The sequence below is a fragment of the Mobula hypostoma genome, chromosome 11 (genome assembly GCF_963921235.1).
Source record: "Mobula hypostoma chromosome 11, sMobHyp1.1, whole genome shotgun sequence".
In the NCBI taxonomy this organism is placed as follows: domain Eukaryota; kingdom Metazoa; phylum Chordata; class Chondrichthyes; order Myliobatiformes; family Myliobatidae; genus Mobula; species Mobula hypostoma.
In genome coordinates, this window is record NC_086107.1 from 910,663 (window position 1) to 933,000 (window position 22,338).

At 48.4% G+C, this 22,338-nt stretch overlaps 1 protein-coding gene across 2 annotated transcripts in view; it reads right to left on the reverse strand.

The window, feature by feature from the left end:
• The window catches only part of LOC134353541 (interferon regulatory factor 3-like), a 59,724-nt gene that overhangs the window by 15,529 nt on the left and 21,857 nt on the right, over window positions 1–22,338 (reverse strand). For both annotated transcript variants that reach the window (XM_063061548.1, XM_063061547.1), the window contains exons 3-7: window positions 18,940–19,126; window positions 18,738–18,853; window positions 13,414–13,474; window positions 10,823–10,960; window positions 8,042–8,167 (exon numbers count right to left, since the gene is read on the reverse strand). In XM_063061548.1, coding sequence (XP_062917618.1) covers window positions 8,042–8,167; window positions 10,823–10,960; window positions 13,414–13,474; window positions 18,738–18,853; window positions 18,940–19,126 — 628 coding nt within the window. The remainder of the gene's footprint in view (window positions 1–8,041; window positions 8,168–10,822; window positions 10,961–13,413; window positions 13,475–18,737; window positions 18,854–18,939; window positions 19,127–22,338) is intronic.

Here is a 22,338-nt window from a genome sequence, read left to right on the forward strand (position 1 = left end):
GGGTTTTGTTGAGAAACTGGACAGCTACAGGAAAGGAGCTTCAGAGGTGACGTATAGTCCTGGCGGTGATGCATCTCCCGGACGGTGATCTGGTGAATAGGTAACTGCCAAGGCTTCAGCGAGCTAAGTGGGTAAGTGGACTTCATTTTTTTTTTTCCTTGCATTTTTTTTGGAGGAATAAAGAACATGTCTGTAGGGTTAGTACTTTGCTCTGGGTGACAGATGTGGGAATTCTGGAAATCTTCCAGTCACCCAGATGGCCACATCTGCACCAGGCACACCAAGATGCAGCTCCTGAGAGACCGCGTTGGGGATCTGGAGCTGCGGCTTGATGACCTGCAGCTTATTAGGGAGAGTGAGCAGGAGATAGAGAGGAGCTACAGGGAGTTACTCACCCCAAGGCTGCAGGAGTTAGATAAGTGGGTGACTGTCAGGGACGGGATGGGAAGAGCTCAGATAGTAGAGAGCACCCCCGTGGCCATCCCCCTCAGTAATCATCATCTCGTTTTGGATGCTGTTGGGGGGGGGGGGGTGACCTGACAGAGGACGACTACGGCGATCAGGTCTCTGGCACTGAGCCTGGTTCCATGGTGCAGGAGGGAGAGAAGATGATGAGGAATGTGCTGGTTATAGGGGATTCCATAGTGAGGGGAAGAGACAGGAGGTTCTGTCAGCCAGATAGAGATACCCGCATGGTGTGTTGCCTCCCAGGTGCCAGGGTACGGGATGTCTCGGATTGGGTGCACAGTATTCTAAAGGGAGAGGGTAAACAGCCAGAAGTCTTGGTACACATTGTTACCAATGACATAGGTAGAAAAAGGGAGGAGGTCCTGAAGAGAGAATTCAGGGAATTAGGTAGGAAGGTGAAGAGCAGAACCTCTAGGGTAGTAATCTCAGGATTGCTGCCTGTGCCATGTGCTAGTGAGTGCAAGAATAGCATGATCAGGTATATTAATGCGTGGCTGAGAGACTGGTGTAGGGGACAGGACTTCAGATTCCTGGATCATTGGGGCCTCTTCTGGGGGAGGTACAACCTGTACAGAAAGGACGGGTTACACCTGAACCCAAAGGGGTCCAATATCCAAGCAGACAGGTTTAATAGACCTGTTCAGGAGGGTTTGAACTAATTTGGCAGGGGGATTAGAAATTGAGTGATAGGGCTGAGGAAGGGGATAACAGAAATGAATCAAAGATAGTGTGCAACAGAGGTGATAGAGAGGGCAAGCAGGAGATGAGGCATAATCACAGTCAATGGGATCAGTTACAGGGCAATAGAGGTGTGATGTGGTTAAAATAGAAAGCAACAAATACTGGACTGAAAGTGTTATATTTGAATGTACACAGCATAAGAAATGAAATGAATGATCTTGAAATTCAGCTACAGATTGGCCAGTACGACATTGTGGCCATCTCTGAAACTTGTCTAAAGGATGGCTGCCATTGGGAGCTGAACGTCCAAGGATATACGGTGTATCGGAAAGATAGGTTAGTAAGCAGAGGGAGTGGTGTGGCCCTGTGTATAAGAAATAATATTAAATCATTAGAAAGCGATGACATAGGATCGGAAGGTATAGAGTCTCTATGGGTTGAGTTAAGAAATGGCAAGGGTAAAAGGACCCTAATGGCAGTTGTATACAGGCCTCCAAACAGCAACCAGGATGTGGATTACAAATTACAGCAGGCGATAGAAAAGGCATGTCAGAAAGGGAATGTCATGATAATCGTTGGGGATTTTGACATGAAAGTGGATTGGGAAAACCAGGCCAGTACTGGACCTCAAGAGAGAGAATTTGTAGAATGTCTAAGGGACGGCTTTTTAGAACAGCTTGTTGTTGAGCCCAGTAGGGGATTGGTTGTGCTGGATTGGGTGTTGGGCAATGATCCGGAGGTGATAAGAGAGCTTAAGGTTAAGGAACCCTTAGGGAACAGTGATCACAATATGATCGAGTTCACATTGAAATTTGAAAAGAAGCAGCTAAATTCCAATGTGTCAGTATTTCAGTGAAATAAAGGAAATTACAATAGCATGAGAGGGGAACTGGTCAAAGTTGACTAGAAAGAAACACTAACAAAGAAAGAAACACTAGCAAAGAGGACAGCAGAGCAGCAATGGCTGGAGTTTCTGTGAAAAATGAGGGAAGTGTAAGACTATCTATTCCAAATAAGAAGACATTTTCGAATGGAAGAAGGACACTACCGTGGCTGACAAGTGAAGTCAGAGTCAAAGTGAAAACAAAAGAGAGGGCATACAAAGAAGCCAGAGCTAGTGGGAAGACAGAGGACTGGGAAGCTTTTAAAAAACTTGCAGGAGGAAACTAAGAAGGTCAGTAGGAAGGAAAAGATGAATTATGAAAGGAAGCTGGCGACTAATATCAAAGAAATTACTTAAAGCTTTTTTAAGTATATAAAGAGTAAAAGAGAGTTTGAGGATAGACAGAGGACCAATAGAAAATGACGCTGGAGATATTGTAATGAGAGACGCAGAGATGGCAGAGGAACTGAAACGCATACTTTGCATCAGTCTTCACAGTGGAGTATACCAGACATTCAAGAGTATCAGGGAAGTGAAGTTTGTGCAGTGAAAATTACAACTGAGAAGGTGCTCAGGAAGCTTAATGGTCTGAGGGTGGATAAATCTCCTGGACCTGATGAAATGCACCCTCGGGTTCTGAAGGAAGTAGCTGGAGAGATTAACATTGATCTTTCAAGAATCGATAGATTCTGCCATTGTACCGGATGACTGGAAAATTGCAAATGACACTCCGCTATCTAAGAAGGGTGGGAGGCAGCAGAAAGGAAACTATAGACCTGTTAGCCTGACATCAGTGGTTGGGAAGTTGTTGGAATCGATAGTTAGGGATGAGATTACGGAGTACCTGGAAGCACATGACAAGATAGGCCAAAGCCAGCATGGTTTCATGAAAGGAAAATCTTGCCTGACAAACCTACTGCAATTCTTTGAGGAAATTACAAGCAGGGTAGACAAAGGAGATGCAGTAGATGTGGTGTACTTGGATTTTCAGAAGGCCTTTGACAAGGTGCCACATAGGGGGCTACTTAGCAAGATAAGAGCCCATAGAATTACAGGGAAGTTACTAGCATGGGTGGAGCATTGGCTGGTCGGCAGAAAACAGAGAGTGGGAATAAAGGAATCCTATTCTGGCTGGCTGCCGGTTACCAGTGGAGTTCCACAGGGGTCGGTGTTGGGACCGCTGCTTTTTACGATGTATGTCAATGATTTGGGCTATGGGATTAATGGATTTGTGGCTAAATTTGCTGATGATACAAAGATAGGTGGAGGAGCAGGTAGAGTTGAGGAAACAGAGAGCCTGCAGAGAGACTTAAGATAGTTTAGGGGAATGGGCAAAGAAGTGGCAAATAAAATACAATGTTGGAAATTGTATGGTCATCTGCTTTGGTGGAAGAAATAAACGGCCAAACTATTACTTAGATGGGGAGAGAATTCAAATGCAGAGACGCAAAGGGACTTGGGAGTCCTTGTGCAGGATACCCTAAAGGTTAACCTTCAGGTTGAGTCGGTGTGAAGAAGGCGAATGCAATGTTGGCATTCATTTCTAGAGGTATAGAATATAAGAGCAGGGATGTGATGTTGAGGCTCTATAAGGCACTTGTGAGACTACACTTGGAGTGTTGTGTGCAGTTTTGGGTTCCTTATTTTAAAAAAGATATATCAAAATTGGAGAGATTCAGAAAAGATTCACAAGAATGATTCCAAGAATGAAAGGGTTACCGTATGGGGAACGTCTGGCAGCTCTTGCGCTGTACTCTCTGGGGGTCAGGAGAATGGGGGGTGGGGGATCTCATAGAAACATTCTAAATGTTAAAGGCCTGAAAAGATTAGATATGGCAAAGATATATAGTAGGGGATTCAAGGACAAGAGGGCACGACTTCAGGATTGAAGGACGTCTATTTAGAACAGAGATGCGGAAAAATTACTTTAGTCCGATGGTGGTAAATCTGCAGAATTTGTTGCCACGAGCAGCTGCGGAGGCTAAGTCATTGGGTGTACTTAAGGCAGAGATAGATAGGTTCTTGATTAGCCAGGGCATCAAAGGGTATGGGGTGAAAGCAGGGGAGTGGGGATGACTGGAAGAATTGGATCAGCCATGATTGAATGGCGGAGCAGACTCGATGGGCTGAATGGCCTACTTCTGCTCCTATATCTTATGGTTTTATGTTGGATGTTCATATCCTGATACACTTCACCACCACCCCTGGGTGGGATGGCTCCCGATAAAGGGTTTCAACCCAACACAAAATGTTCTCCCCACACCCCGCTCCACAGAAGCTGAGCTCCTCCCTCAGACTGTTGGTCCAGATGCCAACCCTGCTATCTCCAGTATCTCTACGGGGAGAAAGATCAGACCAGTCCACGTTCAAATTCTAAAGTGGTTAATTTTGGAGATATCATGCAAAAACCTCACAAAAGGCAACTGGGAAAAGCTCTTTGAAGATGAAGGGAAACGTGGGAGATATTTAAAGTGAGACACAGAGTTTTGGACACACATGGTCCTGTTAGAGTGAAGGGCAAGTGTGGAAGTGTTTTCAGATTGGAGATCTGTAAACAGTGCTGTGTCATGGGGGATCAGTGCCAAGCCCTCTGATGTTTCTCATATACATTAACAATCACAATAAGCACGTAGGTGATGTGGAAAGTTTGCAGGTGATGGTGTAGTCAGCAGAGAAAGTGGCTGTCTGAGATTAGAAATGGGATAGTGATCAAGTGGGAAGTGAAAAGAGGAACACCAGAAGGAATTTAACTTGGATAAGTATGGGAGCTAAACCGGGGAACAGCATGGCTCTCGGAAGGGTTGTAGAACTGAGGCACCTATGGGTATAGGTACATAGTTCCAGGTGGAAGGATAGTGAAGAGGTTTTTGATATGCGTTTCTTCTTCAGCTTTGACAGTAAGTGCAGGAATTGGGATACCATGTGAAGGTCCCAAAAATATTAGTTCGACTACATTTGGAATGTCGTCTACAGTTCTGGCCACTGAGCTCTAGAGATCCCCACCACCCAAGCCATGCTCTCTTCTCACTTCTGCCATTGGCAAGAAGGTATAGGAACCTCAGAACCAGTACCACCAGGTTCAGGACAGTCACTACCCCTCAACCATCAGGCTCTTGAAGCAGAGGGGATAATTTCACTCACCCCATCACTGAACTGTTCCCACAACCTATGGGCCACTTTCAACAACTCTTCATCTCAGATTCTCCATATTTATTGTTTATTTATTTATTACTAATTTTTCTTGTTCTTTTTGTAATTGCAGTTTGCTGTGTTTTGCACATTTGTTCGTCTGTCCTGTTGTGTGGTCTTTCACTGATTCTATTGTGCTTCTTGGATTTACTGTGAATGCCCACAAGAAAATGAATCTCAGGGTTGTATATGGTGAGATATATGTAGTTTGATTATAAACACTCTGAACTTTGTACTCCTAGTAACCCAGCTGAGGATAGGATATCATTAGGCTGGAAAGAGTGCAGAAAAGATTCACAACACACCGCCCAGACTGAAGGGCTGGAGTTACAAGGAGAGGTTTTCCAGAGTGAAGAGGGCCAAGGGGTGGCCTTAGAGGTTTATAAAATCCCTTCCTCGGGGTAGGGGAGTCTAGAGCTAGAGAGCACAGACACAAGGTGAGAATGGGAAGATTTAAAGGGGACTTGAGGGCAAGGCTTTCACTCAGAGGATGGCCCACGTATGGAATGAGCTGCCAGAGGAAGTGGTCAAGGCAGGTACAATAATAACAGTTATAATACACTTGGACACACACACACACACAGAGCAAATCTTCAGCGGGATGTGCAGCAAATTGTTATCCATACTGCAAAGGGACTGGATGAAATAGAGTTTTGTCAGATGTGTTCAGGGAAATTGCTTCATCAATAGGTAGAAGTCCCAGTGAGACAGAGTGCAATTCTGGATCTGCAACAGAAGTTTGTGTGGGGGAACACTTTTCATCCAGTGACCACAATACCATTAGTTTCAAATAAATACACAAAAAGCAGGTTGAGATTCTAAATTAGAGAAAGGTCAGTTTTGAAAGTATCAGAAAGGATCTGGCAAGTGTGGACTGGGACAGGCTGTTTTCTGGCAAAGGTGTAGTTGGAATGCAGGAGATTCACAAGAACAAACTTTTGAGAGTACAAAGCTTGTATGTGCCTTTCAGAAAAAGACCATAAGACGTAGGAATAAAAGGTAAAGACAACAAGTGTCGGGAATCTTGGTTTTCAAGAGATATTGAGGCCCTGGTTTGGAGAAAAAGAGGTGCATAGCAGGTGTAGGCAAGTAGGAACAAATGAGATGCTTATAGAGTACAAGAAATGCAAGAAAACACCTAAGAAAGAAATCAGGAGGGTTAAAAGGAGGCATGAAATTGCTTTAACAAACAAGGTGAAGGAGAATCCTCAGATATTCTACAAATATCTAAAGGTCAAAAAGAAAGCAAGGGACATATTTGCTCCTCCAGAAGACCAGAATGGCAATACATGAGTGGGGCCAAAAGAGATGGGGGAGATCTTAAATGAATTCCCTGCATCTGTATTTGCTCAGGAGAAGGACACAGAGTCAACAGAAGTGAGACAAAGCGGCAGCAACTTCATGGACCCTGCAGAGATTACAGAGGAGGTGCTGTTTGCTACCCCCGAGTTAAAACAGGGTGGACAAATCCCCAGGGCCTGACAAAGTATTCCCTCGGACCCTATGGAAGACAAGTGCAGAAATTGCCAGGGCCATTGCAGAGATATTTAAAACATACTTAGTGGAAAATGGCAGATGGAATTTAATGCAGACAAGGTGTGGCACTTTGGTAGTACCAGCCAGGGTAGATCTTATACAGAGAACAGTAGGGCACTGAGGAGTGTGAAAGAACAAAGGGATCAAGGAATACGGGTGCATAATTCACTGTAAGTGGTGTCACATATAGATAGGGTCATAAAGAAAGTCTGGGCACCTGGACTTCATAAATGAATGTATTGAGTACAGGAGATGGGACGTTATGCTGAAGTTGTATAAGATGTTGCTGAGGTCCAGTTTGGTGTATTGTGTGCAGTTTTGGTCACCTACCTACAGGAAGATGTAAACAAGCTTGAAAGAGTGCAGAGAAAATTTACAAGGGTGTTGCTGGTGTGGAGGACCTGAGTTACAAGGACAGATTGAATAGGCTAGGACTCTGTTCTTTAGAACGCAGAAGATTGAGGTGATATTTGATAGAGGTGTACAACATTATGATGGGTATAGATAGGGTAAATGCAAGCAGGCTTTTTCCACTGAGATTGGGTGGGACTACAACCAGAGGTCATGGGTTAAAGGGGAAAGATGATAAGTTTAAGGGAACATGAGGGGAACTTCTTCACTCAGAGGGTCCTGAGAGTGTGGAATGCACTGCCAGCCAGCACAAGTGGTGCATGCAAGAGGAGTTGGATAGGTACATGGATGGTAGGAGTATGGAGGTCTATGGTCCTGGTGCAGATCCACGTGAGTAGACAGTTTAAATGGTTTTCAGCATGGACTAGATGGGCCAAAGGGCTCTGAATGGGGCTAATTGTTAGGTAAATTGGTTGGCATGATTGAGTTGGGCCGAAGGGCCTGTAACTTTATTTATTTAGTGGTACAGTGTAGATCAGGCCCCTCCGACTCGACCAGCAACCCACCTATTTAATCTTGGCTCAATCACAGGACATTTAAATCACCAATTATCCTTCCAACTGGTATGTGGGAGGAAAGCAGATGTGCGCGCGCACACACACACGCACACACACAGGAACAAACTTACAGACTTGCTTACAGAGGGCACCGGAATTGAACTCTGAACTCCTACTCCTCCAGCTGTAATAGCATCACACTAGCTGCCACGCCACCGTGACACCCCACGTATAGTGGGATATGGGTCAAATGTGACCAGATATCTGGCCACTCGGACTAGCTGAGCCGAAGGACCTGTTTCTGTGCTGTGTAACATTACAACTCCATCAGGGCTGATGGTTCAGTTTAGTCGGCACGGTGACGAGTTCTACGTACGCTGAGAAGACAGATGGCCCTCTGCCCCAGAGGGTGCTCCTTGGCTTGGGGGCTGCCTGCCCACCGGAGCAGGAACCTGCAGGGGTCCGTTCTGGCTAAGGTTTGGCACCGGCTCCCATCGCTGTTCTGGAATGAAAAAGACAAACGTCAGCTGTGTGTGTTCCAGATGGTGACACTACCCCACTTCTGCCCAAAACATCCAGCTACGACCCCACCACCCACATCCAACCCTACCCCAGCCACCGACAGCATCACCCCATCCCGCTCTGGCAAGCTCCCCCCCCCAACTCCTGCCCGCAAATTTCAGCCGCCATCCTGCCCGCCAACGAACCCAGCCGCGACATCCAACCCTGCCCTGGCCACCCACAATGCCACACCCTCCCCGCTCCTGCCTGCTCGGGCTGGCTATAATCCACTCCCCAACACCATTCCAGCCAGCCACGTCTACCCCCCCCAACTAAAACCACTCCACCAGGAGACAATACCCCCTCCCTCACCCTGGCAGGAGGTGACAAGCACCCCTCCCGCTCCCATCCTAGCAGGGGATGATCTTCCCTCCCTGTGAGCGGGCAGGAAACGACAGCCCCTCCCATCCCAGCTGGAGGGTCTCCGTGTGCTGCCACCAGCAGCTGACCCCAACCATTCTGCTTGACTACTGAAGGTCAGCACGCCAAAACAGCTTCCCTGCCCTGTCTGCCTGTATCACTACATTCAGGGAACTATTTTCACGTTCAAGCTATTTGTTATCTGATTGTACGTATATACAACCAAAGATAATAAAACATTATTGAACATATTAAAATACAATATATATTAATTAAAATATATTTATCTACCTGTTCTACAACACTCCCCAGAGCCCTGCTGTTCACGTGTACATTTAACTGACTGAAATGTATCACATTCCATTGCCATCCCCTTGCCCGCTTTCCCAGCTGAGCCAGATCCTGTTGTAATCTCAGACAACCCTCTTCACTGTCCAGTACACCATGTCTGTCACCTGCAAACTTAGGTCATAGAATATTACAGCCCAGGACAGGTCCTTCGGCCCACAATGTTGTGCCAAACCAATTAAATTAGTAATCAAATGGCCAACTGAACTAATCTCTTCTGCCTACACAATGTCCAGATCCTTTCATTTTCCTCACATTCATCTACCAATCTAAAGGTCTCTAAAAAGTCTCTAACTTATCTGCTCTACCACCACCCCAGGCAGTGCATTCCAGACACCCACCACTCTGTGTAAAAAATCTCGCCACTCACATCTCCATCGAAATTACCCCCTCACCTTAAATGCATGACCTCTGTTTAGACATTTCAACCCTGGGAAAAGGATACTGTCTGTCAACTCTCATAATCTTATAAACCTCTGTCAGATCTCCCCTCAGCCTCTGACCCTCCGCAGAAACTTACTAACAAGATTAACAATGTTGTCATCCAATCACTAGTATTCTTTAGGTGACCAGAGGACCCAGCAGCGACCCGTGTCACGTGGCCTTGGTTGACCAGAGGACCCAGCAGCGACCCGTGTCACGTGGCCTTGGTTGACCAGAGGAGGCAGCAGCGACCCGTGTCACGTGGCCTTGGTTGACCAGAGGACCCAGCAGCGACCCGTGTCACGTGGCCTTGGTTGACCAGAGGAGGCAGCAGCGACCCACGTCACGTGGCCTTGGTTGACCAGAGGACCCAGCAGCGACCCGTGTCACGTGGCCTTGGTTGACCAGAGGACCCAGCAGCGACCCGTGTCACGTGGCCTTGGTTGACCAGAGGAGGCAGCAGCGACCCGTGTCACGTGGCCTTGGTTGACCAGAGGACCCAGCAGCGACCCGTGTCATGTGGCCTTGGTTGCAGGTCTCTGATCTGAATGACAACTCTCCAGTCCCAACCACTGACTGACAGAAGAGTCAAGCACAGTACAGGCCCTTCGGCCCACGACCTAGTGCTGATCTTGCCCACCACCTTTACCTTTTGGTTATCTTTCCAATTAAACGTGAGAGACACAATGTGGGTTTTCAGTCCTAACAAAGATTCTCGGCCCAAAACGTTAGCTCTTTACACCCCTCCATAGATGCTGCCTGACCTGCTGAGTTCCTCAAACATTCTGTTAGTCCATGAGGCCACAAGGCAGAGGAGCAGAATTGCTCTGCCATTCCATCATGGCTGATTTATTATCCCTTTCCACTTCATTTTCCTGCCTTCTCCCCTATCACCTTTGCCCTTACTAATCAAGAACCTGTCAACCTCCACTTTAAAAATACCCAATGACTAGGTGTCTACAGCTGTCCATGGAAATGAATTCCACAAATTCATGACCATCTGGCTAAAGAAATTCCTCATTTCTGTTCTAAATGGATTCTCTCTATTCTGAGGCTGTGCCCTCTTTTCCAAGACTGACCCAATATAGGAAACATCCTCTCCACAACCACTCTATCTAGACCTTTTGATATTCGATAAGTTTTAGTGAGATCTCCCCCCCCCCAACATTCTTCTAAACTCCAGTGAGTACAGGCCCAGAGCCATCAAATGCTCCTCATACATTAACCCTTTCATTACAGGAATCATTCCTGTGAACCTCCTCTGGACTGTCTCCAATGACAATGCAATGTTGCTGGGGATGTGGGCAGGGGTTTGAGTGGGGCAAGGATGTTTGGTGGGGTGCAGAGAGATGAGAAGGTGCAAGGGGACAGAGAGTGAGACACTCTCCACCGATGGATCCACAAATCTGGCGACCCCATTCATCTCCGACCCTCGCCCCACCACTGCCACCAGCCGTGACCTCACCTGGTAAGGAGGCATGAGGGGGGATCTGGCTGGCTGCCTCCTGAGGGGCAGCACCCAGGGGCAGGTGACTGACGCCAGGAACATCTGCAGTCTGGGTGTAGAAGTTTGGTGGGTGCCCAGTGCCAGGATCCAGCTGGTCTGCACAGGAAACACAAAGCGGATACAAGGTTACACCTACCTAGTGGGAAAGGACAAGCTGACAGAGAGCAACGCAGGTCTCCGAAATCAGACAAACGCACAGAGGCACACAGCCAAACATTCAGAAACTCACAGTCAAAGAGCATTAGAGCACCAACACAGATGCTTCGGTGAAGTGTCCAGTCCCATTGACCCACAGATCTCCACACTCCTCAAATCAGTAAACTGTCCAGTCCCATTCACCCACAGATCTCCACAATCCTCAAATCAGTAAACTGTCCGGTCCCATTCACCCACAGATCTCCACACTCCTCAAATCAGTAAACTGTCCGGTCCCATTCACCCACAGATCTCCACACTCCTCAAATCAGTAAACTATCCGGTCCCATTCACCCACAGATCTCCACACTCCTCAAATCAGTGAACTGTCCAGTCCCACTGACCCACAGGTCTCCACACTCCTCAAATCAGTAAACTGTCCAGTCCCACTGACCCACAGGTCTCCACACTCCTCAAATCAGTAAAGTGTCCGGTCCCACTGACCCACAGGTCTCCACACTCCTCAAATAAGTAAACTGTCCAGTCCCACTGACCCACAGATCTCCACACTCCTCAAATCAGTAAACTTTCCAGTCCCACTGACCCACAGATCTCCACACTCCTCAAATCAGTAAACTGTCCAGTCCCACTGACCCACAGATCTCCACACTCCTCAAATCAGTAAACTGTCCAGTCCCACTGACCCACAGATCTCCACACTCCTCAAATCAGTAAACTGTCCAGTCCCACTGACCCACAGGTCTCCACACTCCTCAAATCAGTAAACTGTCCAGTCCCACTGACCCACAGATCTCCACACTCCTCAAATCAGTAAACTGTCCAGTCCCACTGACCCACAGATCTCCACACTCCTCAAATCAGTAAACTGTCCGGTCCCACTGACCCACAGATCTCCACACTCCTCAAATCAGTAAACTGTCCAGTCCCACTGACCCACAGGTCTCCACACTCCTCAAATCAGTAAACTGTCCAGTCCCACTGACCCACAGATCTCCACACTCCTCAAATCAGTAAACTGTCCGGTCCCACTGACCCACAGATCTCCACACTCCTCAAATCAGTAAACTGTCCGGTCCCACTGACCCACAGATCTCCACACTCCTCAAATCAGTAAACTGTCCGGTCCCACTGACCCACAGATCTCCACACATCGGTGAACTTCTTAACCCGCCCCTTATTTATTTATTTATTTATTTATTTATTTATTTATTATTTCCTCCCTCCCCCCCTTTTTTTTCTCTCTCTCTGTCCCTCTCACTATAACTCCTTGCCTGCTCTCCATCCTCTGTGCTTCCCTCCCCCTTTCTTTCTCCCTAGGCCTCCCATTCCATGATCCTCTCCCTTCTCCAGCCTCATATCCCTTTTGCCAATCACCTGTCCAGCTCTTGGCTCCATCCCTCCCCCTCCTGTCTTCTCCTATCGTTTCAGATCTCCCCTCCCCCTCCCACTTTCAAATCTCTTACTATCTCTTCCTTCAGTTAGTCCTGACGAAGGGTCCACTGTACCTCTTCCTAGAGATGCTGCCTGGCCTGTTGCGTTCACCAGCAACTTTGATGTGAGTTGCTTGAATTTCCAGCACCTGCAAATTTCCTCATCTTTATACTTTGTACCCCTTTCCTGACATCTGAAAGAACATCAGACTCCCACACTGGGTAGCATATTACCGTCAGGGTGAAGGGTGAGAATTCCACCATCACTGGTCCTAATCCCTGGAACTCCTTCCCCAACAGCACCGGAAATTCCTTCCCCAGATAGAACACAGCAGATCAGAGTGGCGGCTCACCACCCCCTCCTCAGGGGCATTTGGGGAAGGGCGATAAACACTGGCCAGGCCACTGATGGATTCCACCTTCATTCTCCCTCTCTGCCTTTTGCCACTTTCATTCCAGTTCAGGTAGGATTGACCGTGGTAGCGGTCACTCACTCAGACCAGGCAGTGACACCACCGTCCCAGCCACTGTCAGCCCAGCGACCACAGACAGACTGGGCAGCTCTGGGGCTGCCGGGTGTATGCTCGATGCCTTTTCTCACTCAGCATTCAGGGAAGGAACCTCAAACAGAAACACTGGGAAAGAAAGTAAGACACAGGAGCAGAATTAGGCCATTCAACCCATCGAGTCTGCTCCTCCATTCTGACTGAAATGTATCACATTGTGCATGCGGGTCCTCCGGGTATTCCGCGGTCTCCCCACAGTCCAGCTGGAAGGTTAATTGGTCACTGTAATGGTTCTGTGATCAGGCTGGGGTTACACTGGTCAGTGACAGCCTGTTTTGAACAGCATCTCTAACTAAATAAAATGTACAAACCCTCTGCCCCAGTCACCCCCGCCCATTAACTGCTGGTGCTTTCAGCACATTTTCCATATCTGCAAGTAAAGCAAAGCAACACTTACCTTGAGGACTGTCCGACAAACTCATCAACCCAAAGTGTGGCATCACATCTTCCACAGGTTCCTGTTCAACAGGACGGCGCAGTCACCATGAAGTCTGTGCCCAACAACGCCCCCCCCCGCCCGCAACACAAGGGCAACGTACTGCTCCCCACCCCCAAAGTACCACTGTTCCCCAGACACGAGGAGGGAGAGGGCATGATGCATCATTCACTCACTCACACCGTAAACCTGGGGTCAAGATCCGATTAAACCATTGAGACCTGGGATGACGCTTATGGTGCCGGGGGGCGGGGAGGACTGAGGGAGGGCCACACTGTGAGACAGACTATGGTATGTGAGCTCTCAGGAAAAGAACTGGACTTATTTTGGGAATAAACCCTGAGGAACGGTGATGAGGACAGAGGAAGGTGTCAGAGAGAGGTGTCTAATCTTCCGCAGATTACCAACTACAGCAGTTTCTTCTTGGAGGAGGCTGCTTTGCTCAGCTTCACCAAGTCTGTGCTCAGGCTGTGGAAGCAACAGTGGCCAGTAGCTTCCGAAGTGTGTGAAGCAACTTTTACTGGGAGCTGGGACGGACTTCCTTCCCTAGCTGTTAACATCGGTAAACCCTCTAACATTTGGAGTACTGCGCCCGGGATGACCAGGCGAATAGCTTTGTGCTGAATCCTTGGACTGAGGAACACTGGACTAGCCCTGCTGCACTGGAGCCTCATCACACAGAATCCCTGCCTGTCTGGAAGAGAGTCCTATCCTTTCTCTCTTCCCAGAACTGTTCTTCGTAAGACTGATGCGTTGTGACTGAGTTAATTCAGTGGTGTTTAAGTTCTGACTGACCGGGGCTTTAACATGGCCGGCTGCAGCTCCAAAATTGTGAGACCAAGTTCCGTAGCAGGAGCCGTAGCTTCTGGTGAACGAGCTCCCGAGGAGCCACCACCTTTCACTGGTAACTCTGTGAAGTGTGGGGCAATGTGATATTGCTGCATCCCTGAGTGCTGAGTAGAAGTTGGCTCACCTGGCTGCGTCTGTGGGTGAGGATGAGAGCATTATTGGGATCGGTAAGATGCAGCAAGAGTCGCCTTTCTACCTCCTGTCCGCTGGAGAGGTGTCCCTGGCCCTGAGTAGGGGGATAACTGTGGAAGGGATCTTCATGCCAGTAGAGCCGGTGACAGGCCCTGTACAGAAAGTGGCCTTCCATAATTGCACCTTCACCTCCACCTCCACGAAGTAGACCTCCTTCCTCACCTACATTCTCTGGGTGAGGTGATACTTCACAGAAAAACAAAATGTGATATACAAGAGGGCAAAGTTCAACTCCGGAAGTCAGGAATCAGATGAATTCATCACAGCTTTGTATTCCTGTCAGACAACTGTGCATATGGAAATCTCTGAGAGATGAGCTCATTAGAGATAAGATTGTTGTTGGGCTAGTACGCACCACATTGTCAGAGACTTCAGATGCAGGTAAATCTCACACTAGAGAAAGCTAGTACTACAAGTCAAGCAGAGTGAGAATGTTTGTCAGCAACAGGCAGAATCAGGCACAAAAACGATGCCAGAAGCTGTACAAAAAGAAGGATGCAGTCAGAACGAGGTGACAGTAGAGCTCAACTCAAATAAAACAGACAAGTGAACCAAAGAGCAGGGAAAATAAAATGCCCAACTGCAGGAGATGCAGCAACTCTCCATTCCACGTAAAGAGCATTCCTCCATCCAAGGATGGATTCGCTGCACAAGGCTCAGTGACAGGAGATGTCTACAGGCCCAGGGTACTAAAAGAAGAGTACTTTACCAGCTGAGGCCGGGAGCGGTGTCCTACTCTCTAACCACTGCAAGACGAGGCTGCCTCTGACCTCAGCATTTACTTAGCTCAGGTATGTGAAAGCTTTTCTGCATCACAAAGTAAGCTGAGTGAAATTTGCATTGAGTTGAAAAAGCACCAGAATTGCAGCAAGGTCTTGCAATACTGTGTGCATGGGTGGTTCAGCTGTTTCAAAAGGAGCTCACAAACTTGGTCCTTACTGGCTTGAAAGAGACACAGTCACCATTCCTGATGGTTTGCTGCTAAAGGGCTCTGGACTCATCTTTCCTGCTTCTGTGCACACCAAAATCATCAGTCAAATCCACCAATTTCATCAAGGCATCAAAAAGTGTCGCCTAAGAGCAAGACAGTCCGTGTGGTGGCCTGGGAGATTACATGAAGCAACATGAAGCATGCAGAAAACTGCACAACAATCTTGCTGAACCTCTCTGTCCCACAGAATTCCCAGGCTTTCCATGGCGAGTTGCAGGCACAGACATTTTGCAGCTGAAAAGAGAGAAATAGCTTCTCACTGTAGACCAGCAACAGAATGTTGAGGTGTCCAAGCTGTCCCCCACATCCTCCGCATGGATATAGAGCATCTAAAAGCTGCATTCCCTCGCTATGGAATACCAGAGACACTTGTGTCAGACAAACGTCCACAACTCAGCTGCTCAGAACTCAAAGCCTTTACTCGGGACATGCCAGACAAGGTGTCCACATCTCCACAGACAAATGGAGAAGCAGAAAGCAGTGCAAACTGTTCAGAAGGCTAAAGATCCTGACAAAGCACTGCAAGCTTACCGCTCCACATCTCTTGTGAACAGCTATAGTCCATCAGAGCTGTCAATGGGCTGGAGACTGAGATCAAGCCTGCCGTTCTCCCTTCCCTTCTCCAACCTCACTGACCAGACTTAGACAAAGTGAGACATTTTGAGACAACACACGTGAGAAAATGAAGAGAATGCACAGTCTCAGACACAGACCAAAATCTTTGTCGCCGCTCAGGAGTGGTGAAGCTGTTTGGGTGTCAGACCAGTTCACCGAAGGAACAATAGTCGGGCAGCATGCACCACCATCATTTGTCACAGAACATCACGAGGTGACATCAGGTGGAACAGGCGTGCGCTCATGTGTCTTCAAAGTCTATGAAAGGTAGAGGAAGAATTAGAGTGGCCTGATGACGAGAACCACTTACCTGAGGTGGACACACTTGTTCACAAATCTTTATTCGCTCCAACACTGCCAGGAACCTACACCAGATCAGGTTGTTTATCTGTTCTGCCACAGAGATATACTCCATAGCCTGATGGCTTAGGGCAAGTGACGAAAGCGGCAGAATAATCCTCTCACTTTGCCGGTGTGTTCAGGTAGTCTATCCAGACCTCCATTAGATTCTGTGCTTTTTTAAAAAGAGTTTTAAACTTTGAAAACTTTTCACAAAATGAGACTGTTCTTGGAAAAAAAGGAATTGGTGAAAAGGAATGAAAACAAAGAGAGAGAGAGTTATAATGTCTTTTGTTTAAGTAAGGAGCTCAGGTTACATACTATGGGTGAAGTGAGCTGAATCACTCAATTTCAGTGACTAGAATTTCAATGCTGTTCTATGGACAAGGAGTATATACCTGGCTTTTCTTTTTCCCCAAGAAGGGGAGATGTAGTAGTAGTTAATATTGTTAACCCTGTGCCATTGATTTAGCCAGTCCCACATGGGAGCAGTTCACACACTGTACAAGCAAGGTTATTGATAAAGTTCAGTTCAATACCCTGCATGCTACGTGCTGGTGTGCGCTCTGCACTCTCCCTCAATGTCACTGGGGACAAGTGTGGCACAGTTGGCAAGGAGGGATGGGTTGAGGTAAAGGGCAGGAAAGCGAAGACGAAGAAGAAAAATCTCTAGGCCTCTCCGCCACATGAGGAGGAGCCAGGGCCTTCCCTTAGCCCCAGCCTGGGTGGCTCAGCAAGGGCCTGGAGAGGCTGGGAGGGAGGATCTGGTGATGAGGCCCAAGAGTTCCACCGAAATGGAGGTCAGCAGAACTCCCCACATCGGAGCTACAGAAAGGAAGAGACATGCATCTTCTGATTCCGAAGATAGGGGAAGAATATCTTCCCAGCACATCCCAGAGCTGGAGGATGGCCTCATTACTCAGGGGCCATGGAAAGAGACTTGCTCTGTGCATCCCCTGAGCTTGTAGCCTCCGGTTTGATGGATGCCCTGCCAAGCGGGCTGTCTAAGGGGGATGATTCACCCCGGGGGGAGCTGACTGCTCAGAGTCCATCTGCTGAGGAGGGGATTGATGCTGGTGAGTGGGGTTACTTGTGGCAGGGTTGTAGCCTGTGGGGGAGGTCTCACAGTACACTGACTCCTACGGTCCACAGAAAGGTCAGGTGATGAGCGGTGACTACACCACTCCACTGCGCCAGAGTTTTTACTGGGAGCTCCTGCGAGGCCTCTCCTGGTCACAGTACTCCTGCACCCACAGGGGGCAGAGCTCATGCCACAGGGAAGGTCGTTTCCCATCCTGCCACAGTGGGTGTGGAGGGTAGCTCAGGGGTGTGTGGTGGCTCCCCACTCTGCCGGACCCAAACCTCGAGATCTCCTTTGCAAGCTGGTCCCACATAGCGTGAGCTGTCTCACAGATGCCCGCCATGCCGTTCCACGATGTGTCGAGATGGTTCTCGTACGGGCTTCCGTTGCATATTTCTCACTTCAGTGCCCTCGCCTGCCGTCCGGGCACACTGTGGCAGCCTGGCTTACCATCAGGCAGTGAGGGAGGCCACCAGCGGAAGTCTGTCTGTGCAGGGGTCATTCCCCTGTACATTGGGGACCTGGGGCGGAGGGGTTTTGTACAGGGCAGTACCGTGTAATAGATTCCCGAGCAGCTTCACTGTTACTCTGTCCACCTGTCTTGTCTGTGGAAAGGAGGAGTCAATGTACCATGCCCCCATGGATGTGAGGGGTTGCAGCCCGTGTGAATATCTGAAGGGGCTGCTCCTCAAGTTCTGGCTGCACTTCAGTCCCAGGCTCCTGGTTTATGGTCACCCAGTCGGGGTGGGGTGGGGTGGGGGGTCGCTCAGAGGATGTCCTGGTAGGCTTGCTCTTAGACCTGGCCAAGATGGCCTTTCGTGGGTCCAGGCAGTGGGCTGTCCAATGCTCTGCCCCTCGTCCAGTTCTACATCTGTGCCAAGGCGGCCTCGGAGAGGGAGCATGTGATCATTTGGGTTCAATGGGGGATTTCTGAGAACGGTGGCCAAGCAGGGAATTGTGTGCATTATCGATTCCTATAGCTGTATTTTAATTTCAATTCAGTAACCGTATGGTAACCCTAAGCTTTGTATGTCTTTTGTACTTGAATATCGTTTTGCACATTTGTGAAAAGAAGGAACAGTTCTGAGGAAGGGTCGCCGCGTGGGAGGGATGGCACCCAGGAAAGTTCCGTGCTGAGGACGCGGCGGGGCAGGCCACGGAAGCGGTGAAACGGGAGTGGCAGTGGACAGGGCGGGACAGTATGTGACGAGCACCTACCTGTGCGTAGGGGTCAGGCAGCAGGTTAAAGTTAGGCTGCCCAGGCTCCGTCCCGGGGCTGAAGTACAGAATCGAGTCCAGCTCGTCATCTGTCTCTGCGGCTCCAACGCGCACCCCTGTAACGAGAACACAACGCTCACCCTGGTGCCACCACTCAGCCCAGTCAACTCTTGTCGAAGTGGTGGTGGGGGGGGGACCATACCTGAAGCCATAACCGGGTTGTGGTTCACGATACAGTAGATTTTGTGTGGATCAGAAGAATCATTTGAGTTGTCAGCCTTCTTCTTGAACGACTCGTTGCTGTTGAGGGCACATCGGAAGTTGGCTTTCCACTTGGGAGGGTCACTGGCATTCTGTCCGGTGAACTTCCCGCTGGCAATAGCCCAGTCCTGCGAAGATCAGGGAAATTCTCTGCATCCACACATCCTCAGCGTCACCCCTTTCCCCCCCACAAAACTATTAACGTTTATTTACACAAGAAATACACAAAGTACAAACATGCAGTATTGACAAGAACAAGCATAATTCAAATTAAAATTTGATTTCTACTGTCTATAAAATGGTCAGTTCCTTGGGGGACCCACTGGCCTGGAGCTCCCCCACTGTACCCACTGTGACCGCATGCTCCCTCCACCCCCCACCGTACTGGGTGCCCGTATGTGAGGGGTGCGGGCTGAAGTGTAACCAGAACCTGAGCAGAAGCCCCTTCAGACACTCAGACAGGGGCTGCAACCTCTCACACTTCGTATAAGTGCTGTAGACTGACTCCCCTCGGGCACAGGATGGACAGGTGGACAGGGTGTCAGTGAACCTGCTCAAAAACCTGTTGTACGGTACTGCCCGATGTAACACCATCCACCCCAGGTCCCCAGTGTACAGGGGAAACACATCCCGCAGTGACTTCAAATAAAACAGAGTTTTCCCGTTCAAATCCGCTACTGCAGCAATCTCCCTGACGGCCTCCAACAGTCCCTGCCACCATGGCCTTTCCGGCGACATGCCTACCAACTGAAGTAGGCACAGTACACTGTACAGTGCTCTTTAAAGTCAGTAGCTTGAACAGGTGGCTCACTACGCAGTTTGCGCACAGGACTTAGGCCGTGCCATCTTGGAACTGCACTAGGCCATGGCGCAGTTCAAACAGTACTGCTGGGGAAACAGTCGAACAGTCTACACCCACCAGAATACCAGCAAACCGTCAAAGAGAAACGGTTCAGGAACAAAACGGGGTGGGATGAGGGGGAGAGGGAGTGGGCAGGCGGGGAAATCCATGCGGTGTTAGAAGAACCCTCAGCGCCATCTGCGCGGAAGTTGCAAAAAGACGAAAGCTTTTTCCCGGCCCATCCGCTGCTCCAAAATCCTTTTCACCTAACCGCCCTGTGAACCGGAGCGGTTTTCCACCGTTACCAACGGAATAAATCTGTCTCTGCTCCTGGCAAAGTCAGACGTGAACCTTGACAAAATGCCAGCTGCATTCACCACTCAGCACCGAGCGACTTCGCCGAAACAAACTCTCCCAAAGAAACTGGTTCAGTCCACCGCCAAGCTGATACTCCACACTCTCAAAGTCCTCCGGCCGTCTCCAAGACCATTCTTTGGCAATTTTACAGCAAGTTTTCAGTTTTAGGGAGAGAGCTCCAACAGTGTGACCCTCCCTCAGTACTGCTCTTCCACACCATACATTTTTATAACTTATAACAATGTTTGTGTTTGTACTACAGTGCTGTCGCAAAACATATTGTATGATAATGATAATAAATCTGATTCTTATCCCAATTTTTCTGAAATATTGCTGTTGTACCTGCATACATCACCTGCACTGGCAGCTGGTTCCACACTCTGAGGGAAGAAGTTTCCCCTCAGGTTCCCCTTAAATATTTCACTTTTCACACCCAACCCATGACCTCTAGTTGTACCCCACCCAACCTCAGTGGAAAAAGTCTGCTTGCATTTACCCTATCTACACCCCTGATAATTTCGTATACCTCTATCAAATTTCCTCTCATTCTCCTTTGCTCCAGGAGCACAACTGATTCAATCTTTCCCTATCACTCAAGTTCCGGCAACGTCCTTGTAAAATTTCTCTGAACTCTTTCAACCTGATTTTCATCTTTCCTGTAGGGAGGTGCCCAGAACTGCACACAATACTCCAAATTAGGCCTTCTCATCTCAGCTCTCCATATTTATTGCTTACTTATTTCTTGTTGTATTTGCACAGTTCATTGTCTTTTACACATTGGTTGTTTGTCCTGTTGGGTGAGGATATACTGACATTGGAGAGGGTTCAGAGAAGATCCAGGAATGAAAGGGTTACCATATGAGGAACGTCTGGCAGCTCTTGGGCTGTATTCCCTGGAGTTCAGGAGAATGAGGGAGGATCTCACAGAAACATTCTGAAAGTTACAAGGCCTGAACAGATTACATATGGCAAAGTTATTTCCCATGGTAGGGGAGTCTAGGCCCAGACTTCAGGATTGAAGGACGTCCATTTAGAACTGATATGAAGAGAAATTACTTTAGTCGAGGGTGGTAAATCTGTGGAATTTGTTGCCACGAGAGGCTGTGGTGGCTAAGTCATTGGGTGCATTTAAGGCAGAGATAGATAGGTTCTTGATTAGCCAGGGCATCAAAGGGTATGGGGTGAAAGCAGAGGAGTGGGGATGACTGGAAGAATTGGATCAGCCCATGATTGAATGGCAGAGCAGACTCGATGGGCCGAATGGACTACTTCTGCTCCTATATCATATGGTCTTATAACCCTTCCACTCAGCTACCTGACTTCTTCATAACAACCTGTACCTGCATGTTCAACTGACAATGGCTCCAGTACAGACCTGACCAGGTCCAGGTGTGGTCGCACAGGGAGACACTATCACAGGGGTGGGGGCCTCTGCTGGTTCCCTCTGTCACTTTAAATTACTTTTTATAACACGGTTGACATTGTAAACACCTGCTGGTATTTATAACTCCGCCAAGCCCGGCTGTGGAAGGAGGAGGGTTGGACATGGGGCCAGCAAGGCCATCCTGTAAAAACCAAAAGCTATAGAAACGGCAACCAGATCTGTACTTTAACCTCTAACTACTTTTTTTAAATAATTCTCTATCATCGTTGAATATTGCTGTTTGTTGCATGTCACACCCTGACCAACACACCTCAGCAAATTCCTAATCCATGTAAATGTTTATAGGGAACAAAACTGAGCCCTGATGAAAACTTTTTCACTCAGAGCGTAGCGCATGTATGGAACGAGGCAGACACGATAGTCTAATTTAAGACAGGGCCAAGCGGGATATGGGCTGAACACAGGAAATGGGATCAAGAGGCATTATATGGGTGGACCCTGGGGTCAGCAAAGTCCAGCTGGGCCACGGGCCTGTATCATTGCTGTATTGCTCGATGTCTCTCTCATCTGTGTGAAAACATTGCTCCTCAGCTCCTCTTTTGCAGCAACAGTACAGTACGTAAAATATACAGTACTAATTACAATGATATAAAATACATATGCATATATATACTATACTGTATATAAAGACACATGCATGCTGGGTATTGTGGGGCTGGTGTCAGGTAGAAGACTAGCAGGACAGAGTATGATGGGCC